Here is a 12,336-nt window from a genome sequence, read left to right as displayed (position 1 = left end):
TTGACGACAGCAATGTACAGGTATGTGTAACACTAAATAAAAGGAGTTTTTAGGACACTGTGATTATAACTAAACAAAACGTAGAGCTAAACGGCGATTACAATGTATAACTAAACAATAGGTAGAGCTACAAAGTGATTATAATTAAACAATAGGAAGAGTTATACGGTGATTATAATTAAACAATAGGTAGAGTTATACGGTGATTATAACTAAACATTAAGTAGAGCTACAAAGTAATTATAATTAAACAATAGGTAGAGTTATACGGTGATTATAATTAAACAATAGGTAGAGTTATACGGTGATTATAATTAAACAATAGGTAGAGTTATACGGTGATTATAACTAAACAATAGGTAGAGTTATACGGTGATTATAATTAAACAATAGGTAGAGTTATACGGTGATTATAATTAAACAATAGGTAGAGTTATACGGTGATTATAACTAAACAATAGGTAGAGTTATACGGTGATTATAATTAAACAATAGGTAGAGTTATACGGTGATTATAACTAAACAATAGGTAGAGTTATACGGTGATTATAACTAAACAATAGGTAGAGTTATACGGTGATTATAATTAAACAATAGGTAGAGTTATACGGTGATTATAACTAAACAATAGGTAGAGTTATACGGTGATTATAATTAAACAATAGGTAGAGTTATACGGTGATTATAACTAAACAATAGGTAGAGTTATACGGTGATTATAATTAAACAATAGGTAGAGTTATACGGTGATTATAATTAAACAATAGGTAGAGTTATACGGTGATTATAATTAAACAATAGGTAGAGTTATACGGTGATTATAATTAAACAATAGGTAGAGTTATACGGTGATTATAATTAAACAATAGGTAGAGTTATACGGTGATTATAATTAAACAATAGGTAGAGTTATACGGTGATTATAATTAAACAATAGGTAGAGTTATACGGTGATTATAATTAAACAATAGGTAGAGTTATACGGTGATTATAATTAAACAATAGGTAGAGTTATACGGTGATTATGATTAAACAATAGGTAGTTCTACGGTGATTATAATTAAACAATAGGTAGAGTTATACGGTGATTATAATTAAACAATAGGTAGAGTTATACGGTGATTATAATTAAACAATAGGTAGAGTTATACGGTGATTATAATTAAACAATAGGTAGAGTTATACGGTGATTATAATTAAACAATAGGAAGAGTTATACGGTGATTATAATTAAACAATAGGTAGAGTTATACGGTGATTATAATTAAACAATAGGTAGAGTTATACGGTGATTATAATTAAACAATAGGTAGAGTTATACGGTGATTATAATTAAACAATAGGTAGAGTTATACGGTGATTATAATTAAACAATAGGTAGAGTTATACGGTGATTATGATTAAACAATAGGTAGAGTTATACGGTGATTATAATTAAACAATAGGTAGAGTTATACGGTGATTATAATTAAACAATAGGTAGAGTTATACGGTGATTATAATTAAACAATAGGTAAGAGTTATACGGTGATTATAATTAAACAATAGGTGGAGTTATACGGTGATTATAATTAAACAATAGGTAGAGTTATACGGTGATTATAATTAAACAATAGGTAGAGTTATACGGTGATTATAATTAAACAATAGGTAGAGTTATACGGTGATTATAATTAAACAATAGGTAGTTATACGGTGATTATAATTAAACAATAGGTAGAGTTATACGGTGATTATAATTAAACAATAGGAAGAGTTATACGGTGATTATAATTAAACAATAGGTAGAGTTATACGGTGATTATAATTAAACAATAGGTAGAGTTATACGGTGATTATAATTAAACAATAGGTAGAGTTATACGGTGATTATAATTAAACAATAGGTAGAGTTATACGGTGATTATAATTAAACAATAGGTAGAGTTATACGGTGATTATAATTAAACAATAGGTAGAGTTATACGGTGATTATAATTAAACAATAGGAAGAGTTATACGGTGATTATAATTAAACAATAGGTAGAGTTATACGGTGATTATAATTAAACAATAGGTAGAGTTATACGGTGATTATAATTAAACAATAGGTAGAGTTATACGGTTATTATAATTAAACAATAGGTAGAGTTATACGGTGATTATAATTAAACAATAGGTAGTTATACGGTGATTATAATTAAACAATAGGTAGTTATACGGTGATTATAATTAAACAATAGGTAGAGTTATACGGTGATTATAATTAAACAATAGGTAGAGTTATACGGTGATTATAATTAAACAATAGGAAGAGTTATACGGTGATTATAATTAAACAATAGGTAGAGTTATACGGTGATTATAATTAAACAATAGGTAGAGTTATACGGTGATTATAATTAAACAATAGGTAGAGTTATACGGTGATTATAATTAAACAATAGGTAGAGTTATACGGTGATTATAATTAAACAATAGGTAGAGTTATACGGTGATTATATAGAGAATAATACATACCCTTTTCCATATCGGACCCAATATTGGCCCCGAGACCCCAATATTGGCCCAAGGGCCGAAGGTCCGAGGGCCAATATTGGGGTCTCGGGGCCAATATTGGGTCCGATATGGAAAAAGGTATGTTTTATTCAATTTATTGTATTCTTAGTAATAAATCACAGAACATTAATCAAAACAACAATTATAACTTGACAAGAAAAATCAGATTCAAATTTTTAATGTATTGAATTATAAACACTTTATAATATTGAAGTTTTTTAAGTCTTTATGAAGTTCATATCTGTCAAATTTATAATGATTTCTAAATAAGTTCCTTTCCAAAGGTGTGTGGATACTACCTTGAATTGATTTCAATGTATCTGGTTCATATTCTCCTTTCCCGTCCTGCCTTTGTGCATGCGCAGTCATGAAAAATCTGGCCAAATACTCATTTAGTTCGGTTGAACCAATGTCCTCCACATTCCTGAATTCATTCTGTGAATTTAGATAAGCATTAAACTTTTTCATGTCAGACTGAGTTTTTTTTTACGGTGTTATTGTTTCTCATCCGAGCCACAAACTCACGTGTTCCGTCGGTATCGATCTTGTCCTGGGGCTGGGGTTCCACTGTTTCCGTGTCAAATATGAATTCCGTGATGTCGTCTGCCAGTCCCGCTTCATCATGGAACGATTGGTTAACATCGGCTTGTACGACCTCTCCTATTGTAAAGTTTAAGTTATCAATTTCCTCGGTTACCATGTGTTCCTTCTCGGCGAGATATTCTAGCTCTGCAATTCGTGCTGCAAGCGAATTTAAAATCTTCTCTCCCATGTCCTCATTCCTTCGTCTACTCGATGCCATGTTGTTTGTTTTGGTTTCGCTGACAACACAGCACCTACGTCAAAACCCGAGAGACCCGAATAGTTTGATGAGACGCGAAATTTAGAGGTGTTCCGCGAAGAGGGCCAATACAGGGTTTGGGGTGCATTACTGAATCAATAATGCATGGGTAAGGATTACGGATCGGGAGATTTGGCGCCATAATGCATATGCAAAAAAACCTGTATTTATTACTAAGTATACAATAAAATTCAATAATAGGTAGAGCTAATCAGTGATGCTTTCCGTCCTTGATGCTCTTTCCTGATTCCGTACCGGAAACATTTATTAGGCTCGCCACCAGAAGTGTAACAGACTACATGCCGTACAATGTTCAATCATCCTGGGTCACGCACTGTAGCCCAGGAAAATCATTAAAAATTCCCCTAAATCCCGATTTGATACATCTTCCGAATCGGGGTTAAACTTATTCCGGCTTTAATTAGACATTCCTCATAAAACCCCGGAAAACTCTGACAATTCTACCCTGGCGTGATTATATAAACAAAAGAACCCACAACCCTGGCGTGATTATATAAACAAAAGAACCCACAACCCTGGCGTGATTATATAAACAAAAGAACCCACAACCCTGGCCTGATTATATAAACAAAAGAACCCACAACCCTGGCGTGATTATATAAACAAAAGAACCCACAACCCTGGCCTGATTATATAAACAAAAGAACCCACAACCCTGGCCTGATTATATAAACAAAAGAACCCACAACCCTGGCCTGATTATATAAACAAAAGAACCCACAACCCTGGCCTGATTATATAAACAAAAGAACCCACAACCCTGGCCTGATTATATAAATAAAAGAACCCACAACCCTGGCCTGATTATATAAACAAAAGACCCCTACCACCTGTTACAATTACTGTTCATTTTTTGCAGCTGCCCTGGTCTGAATATTTATTCAAATGAAACCCAATAATGCCTTCCCTAATCGTTGCTGTCAGTATTAGACAAGCATTTGTTACATCGTCATCTTCAATTGGTCAATGATAATAAAACAAAATGTCATAAACTGCAACAACAATACTGATTTCAATTTGGAAAAACAATAAAACACTCCAGAAGTTTGTTTTATGTCACAACAGAACAAAACAAATAATTATAATGAATTATTCATATTGTATTTTTTATTTAAGAATTAAAGGGAGACAATTTGACAAATATATTTTGAAATATTTCAAACGGTCTCTTGTAAATTTCTAAACAAAATTAAGTGGTAACTTTTGTATATTGATTGCAAATTGGTTGCAGGAACTCAAATGACTATATCATTAATAATTCACTAAATACAGCTCCTCTATAAATATCCTTATACATTTTTTTAAAGAAATCAATTATTCTTATTTATTTTGCTTTTATTATCTAATGATGTTGATTAGTATCATCTTAAATTAACCATATTTGTCAAATCTGATATCAAAATGTATTTATTAATTACCTGAGGTAGGTTACCGCAATGTAAATTGACGTGGAACATTCCCTAAATAGCCGATATAGAATATAAAAGTATGAAACAGACTTACCTCACAGCTTGGGTGCGAAGGTTTAATACTATGAAATGACCCGAATGGGATTTCTGGCCTGATAGGACCCCTGTAGTCCAAACGTCCCAGGTCCGCCTGTCTCGTGCAAATCTGAGGATATAGATGGAACTTGTCCTTAGTCAATGGCAGTAAACTATTGGTCAGTCTCAGGTTATGTGTCATAACATGCATAGACAAACAGATACACATATACAAAAGTAGCGCACACGATACGTGGAGCAAACAATTCATACAAACGAATAGAAAACTCACAATTACATGACGAGAACGGATATATTACGGTGTCTCGACCCACTAGACACTAGACTAGTGTATTGGTACGAATCACAACTTACCGGCAACTTTCAAATAATTTGACACATGTACATACTCCTCCCAACCCCTCTAAAATGACAACTATACTTACTGATTTCCTCCCTTAACTATAGTCAACAGGGTGTCGATTACACGCGCCGGCATTTCCAGCAATGCTCCTTCCTTCGCCAGTTCCTGTAAATAGATCGCTCTCACAAGCCAATCCGTCTTGGACTTCTCTGCCCGCAGGTTCATCATAACATAAATCACCTATAATCCTGCTACACGGGTTCAAACTTGGTCCGTATTGATCGTCGAGGGACTGGGACCGGAGCTGGTCTTGAGAAATGTCTGTCAGCCTCAGTTGGGGCTATCCTATCTCCCTTAGGATGGGGATGGACGTCATCTTCAATGGATGCCCGATCGTCATCGCCGTCTCCCCTATCCTCATCCTCTTCGGCCACTGCGTCGTCACGTTCCGGCTGAAGGGCTCTCGCCTGTGTAAGCATCATCTTCAGCACTTGATAGAGCGCTGGGTGCTTCCACCGCGGGATGGGTCACCATAACTATGTAGCCATCGCTTTCCTCCTTCATGGAGCGTTCCTCGCTCTGTTCGTCATCTGTTGAGTCTGATTCTGTTGTCGGTGTGGCCACTCCTAGGTCACCAACTGGAAGTAATAGATTCCGATGTATTGTCATGATGCGGCCGTTACCCGACTCCGGCTTGAGTACGAACACTGGTATGTCCTTGTCAGCTTGGTCCTGTACTGTATAAACTGGGTCCTCCGATTTGTCAGCCAGTTTGTGTTTACCCTCATGAACGAGCTTCTTTACCAGTACTCGGTCAGTATCTCGACAGTCGCTCTCCTCACCCCTTTGTCGTACTGGTCTTTTTGCTTTCCCTTTTCCTTGGTCTTACTAGCCAGCTCATACGAAGTCTTGAGTCTTCTCCGGAGATCCTTAACATACGGTGTATGGCATTCATGTTCTTTCGAAATCCCAAAGGCTGAAATCCAAAGGAAGCCTTGGAGGTCGTCCGAACATAAGCGTGAATGGAGGATATCCTGTCTGCTCTTTGGTTGTACAATTGTAAGCATGCACTAGAGGGACCACAAGCTTCATCCAGTCAGTCTTTTGGTGGGGTTCCAGTGGACCCAGCTTGTCCAATAAGGTCCTGCTGAATCGTTCACAAACCCCCTTACCCATCGGGTGATATGGGTTGGTCCTCGATTTCTCTATTCTAGTGATTCTGAAGAGTTCCTGAATGAGTTTCTCTACAAAGTTGGCTCCATGATCTGTATGTATAAAATGTCTGCAGTAGTTCTCGCCGACTAGTTACGAGTTGGGTATGCATCTGTATATCGGGTGTACTATTCCGTCAGTACCAGTATGTAAGGGTTTCCACCCTTAGATGATTCCAGGGATAGTAAATATATGCATACCAGTTCCAACGGCTGTGTGGTGGTGATGTTTACCAAAGGTGCTCGTTACGCAGCTGGGTCTTCCTACGTATACATCTAGGGCACTTCTGGACCCATGCTTCTACATCCTTAGTTATCCCTGGTCAGAAATTGTATTGGATCCGACAACTCAATACGGTGCTGTGTCGAGCCACAGTGAGATCTAGATCCCCCGAGGAGAAAATGTCGGCAAAATCCTGTAATAACTCCTCTGTCTGTTGACGCTGCTTCCCGGTCAGTTTACTAACATCCACATTAAGTAAATCCTTAAAACCTTACTTACCTTCTGGAACCTTATAATCCTCCAGTGAACCTTCCACTGATACCGGGTGCAGCTCCGTAATGATGGCTCTGGATGGTACGGTGATATTACGTACACTGATATTGGAGATACTAAAACGTAGTTATGGGTATAGTATGCCTCTGCTCCCTGAAATCGTAATGGATCAATCCAGGGGTTATATCCAGACTCCCTGTAACATTAGACTGGGCTGGTTTAACTAAAGCACTAGTAGGAATGTAGTTGACTGCCTTGTCAATAGCTCCATGAATGGTCACCTTAGAGTTGGTATTATAATGGTCTCGTTCCCTGCAGCTTTCACCACTGCCAGACACCAATCCTTCCTCTGTAACTCCTTGGCACGCAGCATCAAGCAACAAAAAAGAAGTAAACCAGAGTGTTACAATATGAATATCCATGAGACATTCTGGTCGATGTTTACGTCTAGTTCCATTTAAGCCATCGACTAGAATGCTGGTTCCGAGAAGCACCAGTACCTTGCAGTTATATTGGCTGTTAGGTACGACGAGGAATAATCCTGTGGCTTCACCTATACCATACAACCAATACACGGCAATCTGGTTGAGAGGTTAAAGTTCGAGATGTGTTATTTGCGCCCTGTATGAAGGCTCGCTTATAGTTGACACTCTCGACCCTGTGTCTAGCAAAGCCCTTACTTCCACGCCATTGATGGTGACAGGTGCCTCTGTTGAATCCCCAATTAACTGATTAGACTGTGTTATCATCTTGGGTCGGAAACCGTCTTCACAGCCTACGATTGACCCGTTCCCGAAGGCTGTTTGGCATCTTAATGTTTCTTCGAAGGATCCAATCGAACTCTGCAGCCAAGTTTGAAATGCCCTGTCTGTCCACACCTCCAGCAGTCAGGTATTGTGAAGTCTGTTTGTGTTAGAGTATTCGATTTTTAATTTTGGAGGGAAAAACTTTTCTCAAAGTGCTGCTTCTGCATCAATGTTGGTGATTTGACCTTGAAACGTTGTAGACGTCTTCATAAGATCATCGTCTTCTATATATGATCAAAATAAACCGTTTCGATTTTTGATGATTTAACCTCTTTGACCTTGAACGAAGGTTTTGAATTTGAATTTTGGCGGGAAAATAAACATTTTTCAAAGTGCCATTTCTGAGCCATTTTTTTTTTTTTTTTTTTTTTGCATGATCATAAAACTTTTAAAAAATGTTTCAGTGAATCATGTTCATTCATATGAATTGGAAAAAATCATTTTTATTTTTTCTTTATTTTTGACCTTTACCTGAACTCGTACTGGGGCCTTGACCTTGGCATATTTTTTAATAACATATTACGGAGAAAAGTTAGCCCCGACCGTGCACTACGCAAGGCACTGAGCGTAAAAAAGAATTGAAATTAACTTCGTTTGTAGCCACTTTTAAATGCTATTGTTGTGTCAAATACCAAGTATATATGTGTATAAATGAAGGAGCTGAAACATTATATCTGCATATGATGTTTGAATTTTGGCGGGACAAACTTTGTTTTATGTTCCATATGTTCCTTATTTTTTATCTGATAATCAAAACATTTGTTCAATTCATTTCAGTGGGTCATGTTCTCAGTTTGTGACTTATTTTTTACCTAACTTTGAACCGAGGTCCTGACCTTGACACATTCTCTGAAAACATGTCATGGAGAAAAGGTTAACCCCGACCATGATCTGCATGACACAATGATCATGAGCGTTCATGAAATAGAACGATGCTTTATGAAATTATGTTCGTTCAAAAAACGCTCTTTTAAACAAATCTATTTTAAGATATGTAACCTTGACCTTTGAACTAATGCATGATCATCAAATTGTTCACGTGTCATCAGCTCGATGTTCGCTATTATGTTCTATAATATGGACGTTTTGTCTGTTTTCGTTGTTGAATAAAAGTGTTATCAAGACGTGTTAAGAATAATGATAATTCGAAGAAAAAAAACGTTACAAAAACATCCGAAATAATGGAAATCCCTTATTAACACCTATTTCTCTGACAGAAGCAATGTAACCCGAACAAAATGTTTGTTTTAAAAGTCTTCAACACCTTTTATATGTCGGGTGCTGTTTTCAACTAATTAACACTTAAATAGCTTAGCCCAACAGCGGAGTAGAGCACAGGCGCTTGCATAGAAAATTAGAAAAATTAGAAGAAAAAAAAAATGATACCAGTGGTATGTGTACTGTGTAATACAGCTGCTTGCATAGAAAATTAGAAAAATTAAAAAAAAAAAATGATACCAGTGGTATGTGTACTAACAGATTACACATACCACTGTCAAATAAAAAAAAAATGAAAATCACATATTCTATGCAAGCGCCTGTGGAGTAGAGGGGGCTTAAAACGATGTCGACTATATAGTTGACGACGGGGAAGTAGGGAGACCATTTTTTCTATCGACCTTAGCCGACAACGTTACGAAATGGGTTATACAAGCCTTACACCTCACGTTACACCGTTAATTCCAGGTACCATAACAGTTTTATCACGTGTAATGTGGAAATCTATTAATAACCAGTAAACATCGTGATTTAATGTCATCAACATATAGCAACAGTGTCAATATAAACCTTTCCTAAGTCAACCGGTAGATTGCAATCATGATTAGTCATATTAGTATCCCAATATTTCTTCAAACTTGTGATTTTGTTATTATTCATCAACATCTTCTTCAGAGTAATTCATCCATGTTGAAAGGTCAGTAAGATATTGATAGATGCACCTTAATATCCTGGGAATTAATCGGAAAACCACTCAGGCCTTTCCGATTGCTTGGGAATGAGGAAGTGATGATGCACGTGGGCTTTTCCGTTTTCTGTAATCTTTTCAATTTTAGACAGAAAGTACTCGATGATGTACCTCTCTCCCCCTCTCTCTCTCTCCCCCCCCCCCCCCCCCCCTCTCTCTCTCTCTCTCTCTCTCTCTCTCTCTCTCTCTCTCTCTCTCTCTCTCTCTCTCTCTCTCTCTCTCTCTCTCATAAACAGTTTTGTTTTTTAAGTTATACTATTTGACTAATAAATGGCTATACAGTGTTGTCACCCGCCAATCTGTTATTTAAGGAGACAGATTTAAATAAGTATTTTCATACTTTTTTCTGAATCCTTTTATTATTATGTATCATATATATGACATGTAGATATTGAATAAAATATTGTTTAAACTAATAGGTAGGATCGGGCGTCTAATAGGTAGCATCGAGCGTCTTATGGGCAGTGTACTTGTGATCTTTGTCTCTCTCGTCTCTCAGATCTTTGTCTCTCTCGTCTCTTATATCTTTGTTTCCCTCGTCTCTCTGATATTTGTTTCCCTCGTGTCTTGTACTTGGTCTTTGTCTCCATCGTTTCTCTGATCTTCGTTTACCTTGTCTCTCAAATCTTCGTTTCCCTCGTCTCTTAGATCTTTGTTTCCCTCGTCTCTCATATCTTTGTCTCTCTCGTCTCTCAGATATTTGTCTCTCTCGTCTCTCTGATCTTTGTCTCTCTCGTCTCTCAGATCTTTGTTTCTGTCGTCTCTCAAATCTGTGTCTCCCTCGTCTCTCAATTCTTCGTTTCCCTCGTCTCTCAGATCTTTGTCTCCCTCGTCTCTCATATCTTTGTTTCCCTCGCCTCTCAGATGTTTGTTTCCCTCGTCGCTCTGATGTTTGTTTCCCTCGTCTCTCAGATCTTTGTCTCCCTCGTCTCTCAAATCTTTGTTTCCCTCGTCTCTCAGATCTTTTACCCCTCGTCTCTCAGATCTTTGTCTCTCTCGTCTCTTATATCTTTGTTTCCCTCGTCTCTCTGATATTTGTTTCCCTCGTGTCTTGTACTTGGTCTTTGTCTCCATCGTTTCTCTGATCTTCGTTTACCTTGTCTCTCAAATCTTCGTTTCCCTCGTCTCTTAGATTTTTGTTTCCCTCGTCTCTCATATCTTTGTCTCTCTCGTCTCTCAGATCTTTGTCTCCCTCGTCTCTCATATCTTTGTCTCCCTCGTCTCTCAGATCTTTGTCTCTCTCGTCTCTCTGATCTTTGTCTCTCTCGTCTCTCAGATCTTTGTTTCCCTCGTCTCTCAGGTCTTTGTCTCCCTCGTCTCTCAATTCTTCGTTTCCCTCGTCTCTCAGATCTTTGTCTCCCTCGTCTCTCATATCTTTGTTTCCCTCGCCTCTCAGATGTTTGTTTCCCTCGTCGCTCTGATGTTTGTTTCCCTCGTCTCTCAGATCTTTGTCTCCCTCGTCTCTCAAATCTTTGTTTCCCTCGTCTCTCAGATCTTTTACCCCTCGTCTCTCAGATCTTTGTCTCTCTCGTCTCTTATATCTTTGTTTCCCTCGTCTCTCTGATATTTGTTTCCCTCGTGTCTTGTACTTGGTCTTTGTCTCCATCGTTTCTCTGATCTTCGTTTACCTTGTCTCTCAAATCTTCGTTTCCCTCGTCTCTTAGATCTTTGTTTCCCTCGTCTCTCATATCTTTGTCTCTCTCGTCTCTCTGATCTTTGTCTCTCTCGTCTCTCAGATCTTTGTTTCTGTCGTCTCTCAAATCTTTGTCTCCCTCGTCTCTCAATTCTTCGTTTCCCTCGTCTCTCAGATCTTTGTCTCCCTCGTCTCTCAGATCTTTGTTTCCCTCGCCTCTCAGATGTTTTTTTCCCTCGTCGCTCTGATGTTTGTTTCCCTCGTCTCTCAGATCTTTGTCTCCCTCGTCTCTCTGATCTTTGTCTCTCTCGTCTCTCAGGTCTTTGTCTCTCTCGTCTCTCAGGTCTTTGTCTCCCTCGTCTCTCTGATCTTTGTCTCTCTCGTCTCTCAGGTCTTTGTCTCCTTCGTCTCTCAGATCTTTGTCTCCCTCGTCTCTCTGATCTTTGTCTCTCTCGTCTCTCATATCTTTGTCTCTCTCGTCTCTCTGATCTTTGTCTCCGTCGTCTCTCTGATCTTTGTCTCCCTCGTCTCTCAAATCTTTGTTTCCCTCGTCTCTCAGATCTTTGTTTCACTCGTCTCTCAGATCTTTGTCTCCCTCGTCTCTCAAATCTTTGTTTCCCTCGTCTCTCAGATCTTTGTCTCCCTCGTCTCTCAAATCTTTGTTTCCCTCGTCTCTCAGGTCTTTGTCTCTCTCGTCTCTCTGATCTTTGTCTCCCTCGTCTCTCAGATCTTTGTATCCCTCGTCTCTCAGATCTTTGTTTCCCTCTTCTCTCAGATCTGTGTCTCCTCATCTCTCTGATCTGTGTCTCCGTCGTCTCTCAAATCTTTGTCACCTCGATCCTTCTCTCTTAAGTTTACAAGTCACCCTGACTCTCCTATCTTTGTCACCTCGTTCTCTGAGCAATTTCATATTTAACAAAATAACTTTTTCTAACTTTGCTACTTTTGAAAACAAAATATCTTTAGGATTATCAAA

The 12,336-nt window shown here is 38.1% G+C and overlaps 2 protein-coding genes across 2 annotated transcripts; both read right to left on the bottom strand.

Moving 5' to 3' along the window:
- Window positions 1-10,730: 10,730 nt before the first annotated feature.
- On the bottom strand, window positions 10,731-11,099 carry LOC117344104 (putative uncharacterized protein DDB_G0281733). The gene has a single exon (XM_033906752.1). The coding sequence runs from the start codon at window positions 11,097-11,099 to the stop codon at window positions 10,731-10,733; it is 369 nt and encodes a 122-aa protein (XP_033762643.1).
- Window positions 11,100-11,262: 163 nt separating this feature from the next.
- LOC117344103 (putative uncharacterized protein DDB_G0281733) lies at window positions 11,263-11,823 on the bottom strand. The gene has a single exon (XM_033906751.1). It carries the CDS (start codon window positions 11,821-11,823, stop codon window positions 11,263-11,265), a length of 561 nt encoding a protein of 186 aa, XP_033762642.1.
- Between the last annotated feature and the right edge of the window lie 513 nt (window positions 11,824-12,336).

Source organism: Pecten maximus, chromosome 15 (assembly GCF_902652985.1).
Source record: "Pecten maximus chromosome 15, xPecMax1.1, whole genome shotgun sequence".
Classification (NCBI taxonomy): Eukaryota; Metazoa; Mollusca; class Bivalvia; order Pectinida; family Pectinidae; genus Pecten; species Pecten maximus.
This window is presented reverse-complemented; position numbering and strand designations above follow the sequence as displayed.